Source organism: Lachnellula hyalina (genome assembly GCF_007821495.1).
Source record: "Lachnellula hyalina strain CBS 185.66 chromosome Unknown contig00034, whole genome shotgun sequence".
NCBI classification, from domain to species: domain Eukaryota; kingdom Fungi; phylum Ascomycota; class Leotiomycetes; order Helotiales; family Lachnaceae; genus Lachnellula; species Lachnellula hyalina.
In genome coordinates this window covers 119149-135843 of record NW_022157148.1, presented here as the reverse complement: position 1 = coordinate 135843, position 16695 = coordinate 119149, and the positions used below count along the sequence as shown (strand labels likewise).

General features: G+C 46.9%; 6 protein-coding genes across 6 annotated transcripts; 1 reads left to right on the top strand and 5 right to left on the bottom strand.

Annotated features, from left to right (window-relative positions):
• Positions 1 to 1655: 1655 nt before the first annotated feature.
• Positions 1656 to 2500, bottom strand: set5_0 (SET domain-containing protein; the record flags this gene model as incomplete). The annotated part of the gene is made up of 2 exons (XM_031148250.1): positions 1656 to 1974; positions 2040 to 2500. The coding sequence occupies 2 exons, from the start codon at positions 2498 to 2500 to the stop codon at positions 1656 to 1658; spliced, it is 780 nt and encodes a 259-aa protein (XP_031007035.1).
• Positions 2501 to 3429: 929 nt separating this feature from the next.
• yghU (Disulfide-bond oxidoreductase) lies at positions 3430 to 4453 on the bottom strand (the record flags this gene model as incomplete). Its single annotated transcript, XM_031148249.1, has 6 exons — positions 3430 to 3572; positions 3628 to 3774; positions 3829 to 4068; positions 4110 to 4181; positions 4251 to 4338; positions 4400 to 4453. 6 exons carry the CDS (start codon positions 4451 to 4453, stop codon positions 3430 to 3432), a joined length of 744 nt encoding a protein of 247 aa, XP_031007038.1.
• Positions 4454 to 5497: 1044 nt separating this feature from the next.
• Positions 5498 to 8149, top strand: LHYA1_G003274 (putative secreted glycosidase; the record flags this gene model as incomplete). Its single annotated transcript, XM_031148248.1, has 5 exons — positions 5498 to 5723; positions 5774 to 5889; positions 5974 to 6859; positions 6914 to 7066; positions 7122 to 8149. The coding sequence occupies 5 exons, from the start codon at positions 5498 to 5500 to the stop codon at positions 8147 to 8149; spliced, it is 2409 nt and encodes an 802-aa protein (XP_031007037.1).
• A 665-nt stretch (positions 8150 to 8814) lies between these two features.
• On the bottom strand, positions 8815 to 10994 carry LHYA1_G003273 (uncharacterized protein; the record flags this gene model as incomplete). The annotated part of the gene is made up of 3 exons (XM_031148247.1): positions 8815 to 9577; positions 9625 to 10028; positions 10080 to 10994. 3 exons carry the CDS (start codon positions 10992 to 10994, stop codon positions 8815 to 8817), a joined length of 2082 nt encoding a protein of 693 aa, XP_031007032.1.
• A 3953-nt stretch (positions 10995 to 14947) lies between these two features.
• Positions 14948 to 15448, bottom strand: nadA_0 (NADH-dependent flavin oxidoreductase nadA; the record flags this gene model as incomplete). Its single annotated transcript, XM_031148246.1, has 1 exon — positions 14948 to 15448. The coding sequence occupies one exon, from the start codon at positions 15446 to 15448 to the stop codon at positions 14948 to 14950; it is 501 nt and encodes a 166-aa protein (XP_031007031.1).
• Positions 15449 to 15576: 128 nt separating this feature from the next.
• On the bottom strand, positions 15577 to 16370 carry LHYA1_G003271 (uncharacterized protein; the record flags this gene model as incomplete). The annotated part of the gene is made up of 6 exons (XM_031148245.1): positions 15577 to 15634; positions 15732 to 15764; positions 15815 to 16082; positions 16136 to 16155; positions 16180 to 16241; positions 16308 to 16370. 6 exons carry the CDS (start codon positions 16368 to 16370, stop codon positions 15577 to 15579), a joined length of 504 nt encoding a protein of 167 aa, XP_031007034.1.
• Between the last annotated feature and the right edge of the window lie 325 nt (positions 16371 to 16695).

The window sequence follows — 16695 nt, the reverse complement described above, 5'->3', positions numbered from 1 at the left end:
CTGGTGGATCTCCGAAAGCTTTCTGTAGTACTCAAGAGCTTCAAGATGGCGCTCGCGCTTGGCTTTCGCTTCTCGACTTTCCCCCTTCCTTCCCAGACCAGATTCAGCGCTGAACTCTAGGATTGCTTCGTTGGGTATATCAGCATCCTTTCGGATGCTAGCCATTAGTGAACGCTGAGGAGTGGAATTAACTTGAGCTTGGTTCGAACTGTAGCCTGTTGTTAGTCCAGCGTTATGACACGATGTTCGGTAAAGCTCCGTGCCGTTTTCACTCGTATCATCATGTTCTGTTGTCCGTCCCAGGCTAGCCGGTCCATCTTCCGAGGGAGGGTAGTCTTTTGAAAAAGCATGCTGTTCTGGATATGGGTTCAATATCCGAGGCCACTTCCAATGTGCCATGGTTCATCCTCTGTATTTGAATGAATTGTTGTATTTAAGTCAGATCTGTGGTTGTGTTAAGATACCTAGCGTCTTTTATAGAATGTTGGAGGTTAGAATTAGCAGGCGAGCCTAAAGACGGTGATCGTTAGTGTCTTACAACAGGATAAGGAATAATTAATGTGAATGTCGGGTTGTAGTTATTCAGACAGAGACAAGTAGCAAGCGAATAATAATTACTACAACTAGTAATATAACCCTAGGTCTGAAGACTCTCATGAGTCAATACCCGTACCCGTACCCGCCAAAGTCCAAGAACTCAAATAGTTTCCAGAAAGGGGTTCCCAGATTTTTGAATTGGCGCATAAAGGCAGGGGCAAAACTAAACGGTGTCTAGTTAATATGACACTTCATGACATACAACTGCTACTTGTCTGAATAAAATATAGATGATCACGGGTTTTGTATATTCAAGTTCCTGGTTAACTTCCACTACTCTCTTGAAATTTTTATCTCTCCCCCAAACCCCACACACCCGTCTCCCCCACAACCCTCCAACCACTCAGGGACCACTACCACCCTTCTCTTTGCCCATTCTTCTTTTTCCCTCCTCATCCTTTTTTCCTCGGGTGTGCTCAAAGCCGGTGGAACGGACCTCTTGAACGTTTTGCTTAGTTTAGGGGGTTCTAGCGTCGCGACATTCGTCTTGGTTATTGCTAGACTGGTGGCATTGCAGTCCATCATGAAGTTGGGTACGTCTATGGTTAGGGCTAGGGACTGTTGGCTCTTGTGTAGTGGGTTGAAAGAAAACAAGCTGATGATGATGTTTCGTGGAAGTTTGTTGGCGTTGAGCGGAAAGAAGGGTTTGGATATATATTATGTGATACTGTACATTCACAATTAATGTGGGTATGGTCGAGACAAGTGTTACTCAGACGGATGGTGGTGAATGTTTCACGCAGCATGGATGATTATGGCAACACCAGCATCTTGTTGAAAAGGGGTTGGTTATCTCACCGCAATACCGGATCAGGAGGAGAAGAATGTCCCACAGCAGATGAAACATTTAAATGTATCCCCGAAAAGGACATATTAGGGGGACCGAATTCAAACACCGATGGTATATGGAAACGTCACATTCGCTGGAACAATCTTCAGTCCGTCAAATAATTATCGAATTCAAAATCAGATATCCACCCCCTGGCCCCAAACCAGCGAATTCAAAATCCCGCACCCCAAGTAAGTGATTATAAATTTATAATACAGCACCACCAGGATCAACCCGTGCGCACCATCACTTGCGTATCTTCAAATCTTGAAATAACCACACCAGGCGGCGAGCCTTCCTTAAAATCCTCCAGGGTAGAGCAACCGGGGCAATCGCAATCGAAGCCATAGTTTCGATATAGTGTTTTAGGCCTATTAGTGTAAGATATCGTTATTTCCTCCCCATTGTTTATATCCATAAGGGTCGTAAAAGTCAGCGTATTTGCTGCTTCGTCCCAGCGGTAGGTACAGGTCGAGTACGGGTGGCAAGCATGATTGAACCTGGAAGATTCTAGGAAAATACCGCCTAGGCCTGTGCCGGTTTCGAACCTGGATCGAGAATTGTCAGTTAATGTTCCACGAGCTTTGAGTTATTTCTATTTGGAGGGACAAACCGGTTGGTTGTAAAGATGGCCGGAACTCTATGATCTTCGATCCCGAACCAACATGATAATCCCTTGTATGCCCGCTTTTGCTCATCCGACAAAGCATCATAGGTCCAGAAGATTTGACTTTCTTCCGTTCGAAATAGCGGCTCCTCGGCCATGATGATAGTTCCCTTTGGGATATCCACCGATGCAAACGCTCCCAGTCCCTTTTTTGGTGAGGATCGGACCTCGAAGAAATCATTGTTGAATATAGGCTTTGGAGGGGTTGGCGGAATAGAGTGGCGAGCAAGCTCTTCAGCGGTAGTAACCATGGTGGATAGTAACCAGGCTCTACCTGCTGCAGAGTTTGGGTTTGGTGAGAATGGAGGAGAGGAATTGGGAGTCGGGAGTTGGGTGCTTGGAGCTTCGTAACCCTCTGGGGGCTCAGGAGAATGGGGTTGCGATAGGGGTTGGAGGTCTTGCGCCATGATTGCTTTTGAATTTGGTCTGTGCTTCTGTGTTTGATTTTAGAGAGCTTCTCTTCAAGCAATGGTAATGAGGACAGATTGAAGAATGATGGAGGCAAGAGGGAAAAGGTAACTCACATCTTCACGAGTAATTATAGCAAAGTGTCAGCTCGCAGTTGGAGTATTGTATTGTACCTATTGTGGAATTCAGGGGTTTTGTTGAGATATAGGTTCTAGCTATTGTTCCCTTGATATGAGGAACGTAGTGAATTAAATTTCACTGACCTCCGCTCCTTTATTCTCTGTATTTTGACCACTTTCTGTTACGGCGTATGTTACTTCAGCAAGGTCGCAGTAAGCCTATCGAGGGATATCAATAAATGGCGGACACATTTCTGAATGCTCAGACTACTTTGTCGAAGATTCCATTGCCGGCAAACCAATATCGACAACAGTCGTTGATGCCAGTATTTGTTCGGTACCGTAAAGATATTCACTCTTCCAAACGACCGAACATTATTTACTGTCATGCCACTCTTTGCTGCCAAGCACGTCGCATCGTCGATAAAAAAGGGACAGCATCAAATAGAAGGCGTACCCCGGGCCCTTCATAGTTGGCACGGCCGATCACCGAATCCATGTTATGAAATAAAGCAAATAGGAATGGCGTATAACTTATACGAGTATTGGTCCGGCTTCTTCGAAACTTCGTAGACTTTGCGAGATATCGTCCTAGAAAGTATGCTTTCTATGTTTCTGAGGAGGAAAATGACGATGATACGGAGAATTAATAAAAATATAAACATACTAAGTACTAAACTTTCCACAATAGGAAGCACTAATTAAGCAAAACACAAACTCTAAACACCACAATAGGTACAATAGATACCGGGACCAATACGGTAATGTATGAAATAGCGGAAACAAATTCACTCCAACCTCAGCCCCCATCAAACCTGCCAAGTCTTCGGATCAATGCCCCTCTGAACAGCAGGTCGCTGTCCAATCCGCTCAAGCCATCCCTTCAAATGCGGGAACTTATCGATATCCTCTTGAGTAATATGACCAGACCCGCCCCAGGCATTAATCCAAGCTTCACATTGTCAGCTGCCAGCACTAAGGCAAGATTCATTAGAATTTTCACTCACGCCAAGCCCCAATATCAGCAACTGAGTACCTGCCCTGTCCTTTACCAGCAAGATATTCACGAGTCTGGCCCGTATATCTGCCTGAAAGTTGGATCTCAAGGACTTCGTAAACTCTCAGGGTTTCATTCTTGAAACGATTAAGCGCCACTGTGTCTCTTAGCATCATCTACTGTATGCATTTGATATGGTGTGAAAACTCACGATGATCGTCCTTTGCATTCTTTGAAAACCAATTCAACTGACCCTGGATTGGTTGTCCACTGCCATGCCAGAAGAACAGCCACTGAAGACATTCATTTCGTTCAAACTCGTCTTTGAAACCGAAAGCATCATTATGGTCGAATTCCTTGAGGAGATAGAGCAGTTCGGCAGAAGTCTCCATGACCGCGAAAGGTGGGCTCTTTGTGTTGTCGACAATGACTGGTATCCTTCCTGAATTGACTACGTGAGGTCAAAGTCCTTCAATTCTTGGAACGACATACCATTTGGGTTCAGCTTGAGGAACCAATCCTTCTTCTGCTCATTTGTGCTGATATTAATGAGTGTTTTCGTGTCTGATAACATTTAGCTTCAGACAGGGAAATCTCCCTGGATTAAATGCCCAGGCGTGCCATGCAGCTTACATTCTGTTCCATATTTCTCCTTCAATTCCTCAAGAAATATCTGAACCTTTTTGCCGTTGGGTGTTGACATTGTAATCAAATGAAGCCCCTGGTTTACCCCGTATTAGTTCGTACTTCTACATTGTGATCTGCTCTGGGGTCTGTCTGACTTTGGCATTCTTGATTTCTGCTGGGGTATCATCGTGATAGAACTTGGAGGCCATTTTGAAGAGTCTACTGGTATTGGAGAGTCAAAAGGTTTGTTCTGTAGATGGATGTAGAGAATATTGTTCTCAATTGTTGATGGATGTTCAGTGATGTTCAGTGATGTTGTAAGATTACAAGCACGTCACGTCATACATTTCTCGTTGACGGGATCATTCCACGTGACCTTGTGGCACTGACTTTCGATTCCTTGAGTTTAAAGGGTTTTGAGGTAGTTAATGGTTATATAAAGGGAAGTCAATTTACTTACCCCCAAGGAACGAGGGAGACGTAAAGATCATCCTGATCTCTTTGCAAATTCTGAGTAGAACGATTCTCGGCTAGCAAGATAGGGGGAAGGGGCGGGCCGTAGCGTGTTCCGGACCCCAGAATTAAGGGTTCTTAATTTCTGGCTGGAGTAATTTGTTTTTGATTATTTGACTCCGAAGATTTGCAGTGGGGGCACTTCTTCCAAGCGATTACACAAGTTCTTCCGATACTAGTAGTCTGTCTCTCTACAGTATCACGAAAGCTTCCAAGGGCTGTCTGTCGGACCGAACTGAGGCGAGTTGCCGAGAGACACCTTCTTCATTCAACGTCCACGTCAATTAATGTTCACAAAACGCGGTGCAACTCCGGAACGCCTCTTGTCAGACCTAGATCTAACTCATGCAAGTTCATCACGCCCGTCAGCCATGATTGAGTACCGGTCGGCACAGGCGTTGGTGGCGGCCATGACCCCACTATCACTTTTTACCCCGCAAATTTACGAGTTATGTTGGCGCCATAAAGCCACAACCCGAGCTTAATCTGTCAGAAGATCTGCTTACTTTAGTAGTTAATGACTACTCATGTGCAAAGCTTTTTAGAGGATAGTCTATATAGCGATATGTCGTGAAATGAATTGGGTAATAGCATTGTGCATTGGGAGGGCAGGAGCCAAGCCCACAGGGGGCCTAGCCTTAGCGGGGTCGAAGTTGAGGTCGAGGTCGGAGTCCAGACTTACATAGAAGCTCATCCCCTGAGATTTATGTTTCCGTCAACATCCATACATCGAGGGCACAATGTATAACATCAATGTTAAATGCTTAACTGGGCTTGCCCTTACTCTACCTCTTGTATTTGGTTTAGCGGCGGAGAAGAGAGACTTTGATGTCTTCGACTACATCAATCCGTTAATTGGGACTGTCAATGGAGGTAAAAAACCTACTGCATCCTTTCCTATGGCAAGATTCACCAAGTCTAATAGCAGAATAGGTCACGTGTTTCCTGGTGCAACACTGCCATTTGGTAGGCCACTGGCGCTTTCCAATCAGGACTTTCACTAATATTTGGAAAAGGCATGGCAAAGGCAGTGGCTGATGTAGATAATCCTGATGAAAAACAAGGAGGGTTTGCATCGGACGACAGCAATATCACCGGTTTCTCTCACATGCATGATGATGGAACAGGAGGAGTATAGTCACGAAACAGCAGCGGAATCATCTTCTGACCAATTACTTAGTCTCCTTCTCTTGGAAACTTTCCCATTTTTCCTCAGGCGGGATGCCCTGGAGATAATGTTACCAGCTGCCACTTCGCTTCAAATGACCGTGCTACTAAACGGTTGAATGGCAGCGTTAAAGCTAAGCCAGGATACTTCTCAATCAGCTTGGATACTTTGATCAACACTGAGATGACAGTCACGAACCACACAGCTTTGTACCGAATAACATTCCCTTCCAACAGCACTGATGCATCTAAAAACGACTCATACAGTCCTCTGATTCTCGTGGACTTGATAGACCTACCACAGTCAATAACTAATGGTAGCATTGCAGTTGATCCGAAAACTGGAAGAATTTCAGGAACTGGTACATTCGGCCCTTCATTTGGCGTAGGGACATATAATCTCAACTTCTGTGCCGATTTCTCCGGAGCTGAAGTCAGACAGACCGGTATCTTTCAAAACAATTTACCTAGCCCTGGAACCAACAATCTCACAAAGGCACAAGCTCCAGCAGGAGCTTGGACGCAGTTTAAAGCACCCAGCAACCATCAAATTCTCACTCGAGTGGGCGTGTCTTTTATAAGTGTAGCTCAAGCTTGCCACAATGCTGAAACCGAAATTCCACATTTTGGGTTTGAGAAAGTTTGGAAATCGGCTGAGGATGCGTGGAGAACGAAACTTTCGGTAGTGGAAGTTGATGAAACAGGAGTCGATGATGATTTGCAGACTGTTTTCTGGTCGGGAATCTACAGATCGATGATCTCGCCGCAGGATTACACCGGAGAAAATTACCTGTGGGACTCCGACGAACCGTACTACGATTCGTATTACTGTATTTGGGATTCCTTCAGGAGTATTCATCCGTTGCTTACTTTGCTCGATCCTGAAAGTCAGACCCTGATGGTTAGGAGTCTGATTGATATTTATAGACATGAAGGTGAGTCCATTCATGCCCCTTCTCATCTTCTGAGAGCTCTCTGACATGACCCAGGCAAACTCCCTGATTGCCGAATGTCTCTCTGCAAGGGATTTACTCAAGGTGGCTCGAATGCAGATATCGTCCTGGCAGATTCTTACTTGAAAGGCATCACGGCTGGCGTGGACTGGGAAACGGCATACGAAGCTCTGATTTCAGACGCTGAAGGTAGAATCCGAGATAACCTTCCTCCCGTACTACCAGCTAACTACCTAATAATCAGATGAGCCTGCAGACTGGTCAATCGAAGGCCGCGGCGGTCTTCGAAGCTGGAAATCTTTGGGCTACATCCCCATCCACGACAACGACCCCGATGGCACTGGACTGATGACACGTTCAGTCTCCCGGACAGTCGAGTACGCCTATGATGATTTCTGCATCGCGCAAGTCGCGAAAGGCCTTGATAAATTCTCTGATGTGGGAAAATACCTCGAGCGGTCAAATAACTGGAGACATCTCTACAAGAGCGACCAAAAGTCCTTCGTAGCCGGAACCACAGGCCACGAAGGCCAAACCGTCGACACAGGATACACGGGCTTCCTGCAGCCCAAAAACATCAACGGATCCTGGGCATACCAAGACCCATCCTTCTGCTCCCCACTCCTCAACTTCACCTCCTGCTACCTCAATTCCAACGGCCACGAGACCTATGAAGGCTCTGCCTGGATGTACACCTTCTTCGTGCCCCAAGACATGGCCTCCCTAATCCGCACCCTGGGCGGCCCCGACCAATTCTCCGCCCGCCTTTCCTACCTACACACGTCCGGCCTGCTGTACATCGGTGACGAGCAAGCTTTCCTCCCCGTATTCCAATTCCATTATGCCGGCCGTCCAGGCCTCTCCGCAAAATTCTCACACTTCTATATCCCGTCCCAGTTCAACAACACGATCTCGGGTATCGCAGGGAACGACGATTCGGGCGCCATGGGCTCCTTCACCACGCTTGCTATGATAGGTCTATGGCCTGTGTCTGGACAAGACGTGTACCTGATCACACCGCCATATTTCCCGGAAGTTAGCATTATAAGTGGACAGACAGGAAGAAAGGCGACGGTACGGAATGTGAATTTCGATGCGGAGTATGCGAATATCTATATCCAGAGCGCGACGTTGGATGGGAGGCCGTATGAGAAGAATTGGATCACGCATGATTTCTGGCTGAATGGGGGAGTGTTGGAGTTAACGCTGGGGAAGAGCGAAAGTCGTTGGGGGACCAGGAGACAGGATTTGCCGCCTAGTGGACTAAAATAGTTTTACGTTGCGGAAACGGGGGTTTAGGTTATAGGTATTCTAATCTAGGGGTCAAGAAAACCTGATGGATACAAAGAATCCGGCGGAGTGCGAGTGCTAAAGTATACTTCTATATCGAATCGTCACCGACCGAGAACAAGAGCTACGTTAAATGGGAATCGATATTCCATAACCTCTAAATCATTCAATGTTAGCAATAAACTTGAAAACCAAGACGAGTTTTGTTCATCATCCGAAAGATATAAAAAAGGCTTACCTCACTTACATGAGGAAAGATCTAGCCAAATTTTCGACACCTCTAGAAGTCCCTGCCACAAGATCGCAATGAGAAATAGTAGGACAACTAAGATCCACAACCCGATCCTGATGAAGAGAACCACCGAACGAATATCTGTAAAGAAAAATGGATGAAGTCGCTCGTAGCAAAGTGCCTCGTGGATTCTGAACACCTTGTCTAGAAAGGAAAAGGAATATACCCGAAGCTCACCAAACATTCACAGTAGCAGTTTAATTACGTAATGAGAATTCATTCTTAAGTCTCCCATGGGTTCATCCACCCAACGAATGAATTGGGTATATCATATGTAAGATCTTACGTACAGCCAAACCGAGCACCCCAACCCCTAAATACAAGCCCTGACGTGACCGTAAACCGAATAAGAGCGCTAATAAGTAACCGTGACATTATGTGCGCCCCCATCAGCCTGGAACGGAATCGTGAGAGTCTGTGCCTCCGCATCATACACTGCCGCCTCCTTGGCCGTAATCTGCCCGTCCTTCACCACCGTAGGCGCGACGCCATTAGCTCCTGGCAAAATGAGCTTGCCAGACGTTCCGGCGGGTCCTCCCCAAGCAATCGTGTATCCGCCATCAAAAGTATGCCAGTTGGCGGCGAACTTGCCCAGCGGGGTCGTGAACCCGCCTTCTGCGTGCGTCAAGTCTCCGAACTGGGGAGCGATTTGCCACTCGCTGCCTCCGGGTGCCGTGAGTGTGTACCCGACGATATAGCTCGTCAGTGCATCTGTAGGGCCAGTGCTCCAGCCATGTGCATGCGAAGTGTACGCATAATCATTGTTATACCCATCGTCTGCTCGATAGCCAAAAGTGCCGTCCGCGAGATACCCTTCGATGATCGTACTTTCCGTGCCGTAGGGGTTGTTCAGATACCAGCCCCATGAACGCCGGATTAGATCAAGGGCTCGGGAAGCTTGGCGTGCTACGAGATGGCCTTTGATTTCGAATCCTTCGATGTACCCAACGATGTTGTTGGGAAGCTCAGGGCAGATGGCACCGATGGGACCCCAGTTGCTGGTGAGTTGCTTACTGATACTTTGGACCTTGGAAGCGTCCGCAACATTGTAATAGAGGGCTAAACTGTTGCCATCTTCGGGGTGAACGCTAGCATCTGTGTCGGAATTTTTGAAGGCACTAGGAATGGTTAGATATGATAACCAAGAAGATGGAGAAGTACATACCCTACTGAATCATCCCAAAGGAGGTTGTTTACCGCCGTCTTCAGTGTAGCTGCCAGTGATGACCATGCTAAAGCAGAAGTAGTATCCCCGGTCCAATTAGCAAGGGCGCTGCCAACTGTAAGAGTCTGGTACATGAACATGTTTGCTTCTGTGTTATGGGCTCCTTGACTCGCGGAGCGACCCCAGTCATTCGTTCCAGTCACATTCAATAATCCAGTACTATCAATTTTATCCGTGATGAACTTCATGCCGGCTTTATACCTATCCCAGTTTGCACTGAGAAAATCCGTGTCGTTCGTGAACAAAAAGTAATCATACGTTCCGATTAGTGTAGCCATATGGTAGGTATCTGAACCGAAGATATTGAGTCCTGGCCCAGCGAATGGAAGCTCGCCGCTGGATTGCTGAAATATGTGAGCGAGTAACAAAATCTTAGAATATATTGTGCAACTTACCTGATCGTTCAACAGCACTTGGATAGTATTTTTAAGCCCATCTAGGTCGCCAGTGCTAACCAAAATACTGGGAAGAGCAACTGTGAGATCGCCAGCCCATACAGTTCGATCCCGCTTGCTCCCGTCCACATAGATAGTATCACCATCAGTATTGAGGTTGAGGTTCTCATCGTTCTCCCAGCCCGGATTAACTTGACGTCGGCCAGTGTTGGGTGGAATGGAGTTAGTTTGAAGAGTATACGCCCCCGCATACCAAATTTTGTTCAGCAGGTCATCGCTTGAAGAGAAGTATCCCTGGTAGGCGCGCAAATTTGTCCAAGAAGGCTGATAACTAATCTCCAGGCTTACATCATGGATGTCAACCTCAATTATACCCTTGTCTTCTGCGCCATACGAGAAATCTGCTATAGAAAACACAGACAAATACCGGAATCCACCACGAAGCTTGTCGATGGGCATTGTGTAGTTTGCCTCTGCTGTGGCAGTGACGTTGCCATATATGGCTCCTTCACTAACAAAATCGTAGAATCCGTTCGTGCCGTCTGAGTATTCTCCAGTCCAATTCTTGGCTTCGCTGAATGCCAATCCTATTTGACCGTGACCTCTGGCCGCGGCGTACGAGATTGTCACAATACCTGACACTTCCTTTCCAAAGTCAAAAATCAAAAGCGATCCATTTCCACTGAGTGTTGAGGGTCCGGGAAAGTCAGAAAGAAAGGTGTTGCTAGATGAAAGGATTCTGACAGGGTTGACTGTCCTGCTGGTAGGCGAGTAGTTGTACTGGTCCCATTGCCCAGGGAAGGATGCAGCGGAAGGGCCAGTGCAAGGTGTATCTCTCCAGCATCCAGTCGCAGCTACGAGAGACTGGCGGGGAAGGAGTGCGGCGAGGATAACTGTAAGGGTGAAGATAATCATGGCGGTTATTGCTATCAGGCGATTAGTTGTAAAAAGCGCTCAGGGTTGACATTTGTTCATTGCTGATAGCTACATGGAAAGAGCAAGATTATAGCATACCTTAGGTACAACTTATGACATAATCCGGGGAAGGGTGAATAGGAGTGTGAATAGCCTCGTGGCTGACAAGTGACTGGAGAATAGAAGCCATTGAAACAGCTCGCTGCGCCAACTTTATATCCTTTGGCTTCCTCCCACCTACATTCACAAATAGCATATCCCGGTCAGATGACGCCGGAATAGGTTTTGAGACCTTTTGAGGATACATTCTACCTGCATAACATGAATGGACTTCCTCGCATTCATCAAATGACGGGATATGAAATCATATCGCCTTCCCGAAGAAGATCCAGGGGCGAGCTCGTGATTCCATTCCACCAACATAGTAATTCATAACTCTAACTCTGACAGAAGTTTTCATGATATTCGCATTTTGGGGTGTATAAGGCGGGAGTGATCTGTTGTGCATGTGTAACGGTCGTGTGAGGAAGACATGTTAGTGGATCTGAATATTCAGGGCGAGCACTGCCGTTTGCTGATTTGGCGAAAACTGGGCCAAACCGTCGTGGATTTGTTGGCCAGTACAGTAGGCGCATTATGCTTAATCCTTGATTGCAGTATACGAAGTTGCCAGCATAACGGCACTCATGTGCCAAACTTAGTCTTTGAGTGCTGCCAGTCGCTCGTAAATGATTGCCTACTCATCAATGATTCGGAAAAATCTGTTCCGATCTTGCATACTTGGTACCACGTCGTGATTTGATGTCGTATCTGTGCATAGACGAGTATTCTCTCGGCTTTTTCTCCTTTCGGCCGAGGCTACATGTTGGCATGGACAGACCTCATAATTGGGGTTCGTGAGCACAAAGCGCAGTAGATGTTGAGAGTATATCATGGGACTTGCAAGGGGTCGGAATCCCTGTCCCAATCCTCCATTACCCCACACCCACTTGATTAAGGGTCCAACCAAGGGGCTTTAATTAGGGCAGGGCTGCCGACAACGCATATGAGTGGTAGGAACATCCTTGAGAGCCGCATGCTCGTCTGCTGTTCATATGATACTGCGGATGCAAAGCAGGGAACTCACCGCTAGATAATATCGGGCAGTTGGCAACCGGAAGCTACTCCAGAAGACCCATTTCCCCGGATTTCCAGACCCTTGAGGCCTTGACTGGCACGGATCATCGAACCCTTATAGGAGTTTTGACCACCCTAGTGGCCATAGGTTGATGATAAACCAGAGTAATCTAAAGTTGGCTGCAAGTCGGCCCTTTGATGTCACGGAAGCGGCCAGACTCTGCAAAGCAACCTCGCGTTAGCTGGTCTAACGAACCTGCTCACGAGGCAAAGAAGTTGCGGTGTTGTTGGACCTAAACGTGGAGCATGTCTGCCGCAGGAGATGAAAGAAAGATAATTGCGGTTTTCACACGGCCCTCTCCTTTCAGGGCCGGCTTGTGGAAAGTATGACCTTCCCCTATCGACTTCACACGGCCCATAAAGTTTATTGTGCCACTCATCGGCTGTCCCATTGCACTTATCGGTGTATGCTAGGGTTGTAGTAGTACGTATGTGCAATCTGAGAGTACTGCGAAGTGTCATGGCTCTGCAAAGCCAGTGGCATAATACATGAAAGCCGTTTGTACGACACCAAGTATGAACGATGGAGGTGCAAGTGACCTCAGGTAGGCCAAGAGGCCAGAGCCTCATCATTATTCTCGAGTAGCATCTACCACGAAAAGATTAGTAGTCTACTTGATTCACCGCGGGTATCTTTGACTTGCCATAGAACTTTTGGACCGGTGATATTTGTAGACACCTAATTCGATCCTGCAGTTGTAAAGTGTATCATAAGTCTGAGCGAAGAAGGAGGTGTGCTGCTAAACAGGTCAGCTTAGTTCTTACTGCATCCCTTCGAACAAAACATACCTTGAATTGTAATTTCAACATCTTGCAACCACCACACCGCAAAGTCCCAAGCTTGAAGCCTTGATGCAAGAATCCCATGGCTCCTGTCCACAACTCCAAAGAGGACACGTGGTGATACAACTTGTCGTGTATATGGCGAGGGAGTCTTTTGACAGAATTCCGAGAAGTTTGGCAGAAGAATTGAATTCGCAGTTTCGGGGGAAAGATCTCGTTATGGTTTTGTGGCTTGAGTCACAGACCGCTCGTGGGGTCATTTGGCTTTTTAAAGGGCAAGGGCCATGAGACAGAAAACCTGAAATTTGGGAGAAGGGTGGATGTTATATATCCTTCCTTAGGTAAAATGACATAGCCCATGAGCCTATCGGATTAATTGTGGTTGATGTTTTCAGAATACGACGCTCCTTCTTATCCGCCAGAAAACACGAAGTTGATGCACCTATTTGGCCATATGCATGTACCAATGTATTCGGACAGATGACCTCGGAATTGCTGATCGACTTGATTGCAGAAACCTTATTAAAGCCACAAGTCTTCGTACCACGTAGATGTCGACATTTGCTCCCTGCTATAGTAAAAATCTACACGGAAATTCTGGATAGCTGTGTTCAAGACACGAACAAGGGTGTATGTCTTGGCTATAGCAAGCATCTAGGTTGATGACCTTCCAGTCTAAGTAGCGTATGATAGAACGACCAAGTCAACTGCCGTCATAGGCTCTGATTCTCATGCTATGCATCATTGGTGGGCGTCACTTCTGTTCGTCAAGCATGGTTTAAGAGAGGATGTGCTCCACTAGAAAATGTTGTAATTGAACTTAGTCGGAGCTGGCGCGTGTTATTGCTGTCGATACAGAACTTTGGCGGGAGAATATGAGAGCTAAGAGCCTCTGATATCTCTGAGCGATCGCAGGTCAGAACAAGGAGCAGCTGGGATACTCTTAGTGTGGTACCTCCGTTTCCGCCATCCAGCATGCCTAGCCATGGTGCCATTTCTCAGAAGCACCCTATCACCAATGACGCTTCCGGCGGAAACCTATATCATTGATGCGAATCGAACCCCCCTGACGCGATCAAAAAATCTTAATGAGCTCCTCAAAATGGCAGTACCGAGTCACAAAAATATGCTATTCCCGCCATCGAAACAGCTCCGAATAGTAATTCTTGTGGGTAATGTGCAATGTGCTGTGAAATAGAGATTTTCGGAGGTGAAGTCTAAGATTCTGCGAATTGCAACAAGACTTCGGCTCCCTAATATGAAAAAAGATAGCGATCATTACCCAATTTTTGAGGTCATAATAGAGTATCCAGAAGCTTGAATCAAAGTCAAAAGTTGAAGACTTTGCAATTGGGAATGCTGTCGAGAAACGGATGCCGTCTTCACCAAATCCCACGAATCAACGACGCTGCTGTTGCAAGGGATGCCGAGCAAGAGCCAGAATCATTGACTTTGAGGAACGACTTCAAGCTCAGGACACCAAGCCGCTATTTGATGAAGCGGCAGCTGCCAAACCAGCAAGCTCAATTGATGCGGGCAGAATGTTGGGTCCAAAACATGAAGTGGAAAAGGCTGAACGAATGGGTTTTGTGAAGGAAGAGAAGAGTCGCGCTGGTGATAATTTAGGCGATTGCTGTGCACGCGAAATGACGCCTGCACGTGACTGTTATACTCAGTTTCAGGACTTTTTTAATAGAACAAGACTATGCGCGCGTTAAGATCTGCTTTTATATATATAGTGTATTATCTTGCGTGTATCTTTACCTTTGAAAGTTCTCGGCATGAACTTGAAAGTTGAGCTAAGAATCATTGAACAAACCTCGTAACTTTCGCGGCCACCATCAAGCTCTCGTATCAACTGGCTTCAACCCCATCGCAATCCTTTGAATCTGCCCCCCATAATAATCCTCTGCAATCCCGCCCCAACAGCCGTAACAGAAACCTAATTCACCCAACCAGGCAGCACCAACGGCTTCAGCTTCACACTCGCATCCTCATCCCGGATCTCCTAATTCAGTATAATTTCTTTCGGCGGCAGCGGGAGAACGGCCGCAGGACGACCAATACCGATAATATCGCAAGCGCCTGATTGGAGAGCTGCTTCCATGCCAATCCGAGTACGGAATCCGCCTGTGACTGGCCATGAGGATTAGGGCAGGGAAGTGCGAGCGGACTGTTTGCGCGAAGGTGAGGAAGAACGCCTCACGCTGAAGCGTGCTTTTCTTCACTGGGGGTGCCTGGTCGGGCTCCTTCATCATGTCGGGGTCTTCATAGGACCCTCCAGAGATTTCCATATAGTTGATTCCAACGTCTTTGACCAGGCTGATTTGCGTCATTACTTCGTCCAGGGATGAGGCAGAGGCGTCCACGCTGTTGAGTTTGATTCCGATGGTGAAGGAGGGGCTGGTTTCGGCTCTGATGCGGCGGATTATTCGGAGGACGATCTCGGCGCGTTCGGCGGGGCTACCGCCGAATTCGTCGGTTCTGAAGTTCATTGTTGGGGTGAGGAATTGGCTAAGGAGATAGCTGTGTCTATATGGTATTGAGTTCAACATTTTAAATGGGTTACTTAAGTAGTAACTTACGCAGCATGTAGCTCAACTCCTTTGAATTTAGCAACAAATTAATCAATTACAAGCGCAGTGTCTTCATGCGTCATTTCTCGTGGAGTGCCGAATTTGCTGCCCAATGTATCAGTATGATAAAGAACCGAATTGCTAGATAGATAAAGAGCCTAGGAGCTGCTTAGGAGCCGGGATCCCATAGACTGTGGATTACGCTGCTTCTGACTCCCCAACATAGCTCTCGGCTCTGGAGCTCACATAGTAACACATATAATTTTGTCAGGGAAGTTTACTAACAGAGCAGCTGCAGCTTTTGCTAGGAAGCCGGGTCCCAGGTTGAGCTGCACGGCCGAGGGGGCGACGATTTTCGAAAACCAACTACGATTTCCAGCTCCTAAGGGTGACTGACGACCAGGATGACAAAGGTGAACCAAGGCAGGAGTTCCAAAACGTTGGGTAGCATCTGCCCATTCCTTCCACAATTGCTTTGTACCATCAGAGGGACTCGCTGGAGTTTGAATCTCTCCAGGCTGTCCAAGGTACATCTCAGAAACTTGTACGTTTCCTACAGCACAGTCAGAATGGCCATCTCAGAAAGAGCCTGAGGTTGTCACTTACCTGTCAATATCATTCCCCATCTGCCTTTTGTCTATTCTCCATACGCAGTATGAAACTTCTCATCGGGAACGTGAGATGCAGGAGCCATTGCTTCAGCCATAGCAGCCTAGAGATGGTCAATATAATGTCGAGAAACCTCAAATTCTATCCCTCAGATCTAAGGCTAGCTTACCTTAGCAAGGCGATTAGGAAGGACAAGTCCACCTGGGAGTTTTATTTCTCGCGAGGCTAACATTTTTTGGGTGCGGATATTTACAATGCTGGGAGATTTGGAGAGGAAATAACTTGATAATGGGAAAGAAATGTAAAAATAACGAAGAGTACTTATTCAGAAGGAACGTGCAGATTTGAACGCGATTTGTACAGTACTCTGTAGGCTTTCAATTGCCGTCCCGCCGCCATGACCAAGCACTTGCAAAATGTCTCCATGGGACTACCTGATAGGCTTGTATAATGTAAAGCCAGCGTGAATCTACGATAATACTTCACTATCCAGATAGCAGCGGTAAAAAAGAACACCGGCGGAAACGGATTGGGCCGATTTGAACAATTTATCGGGC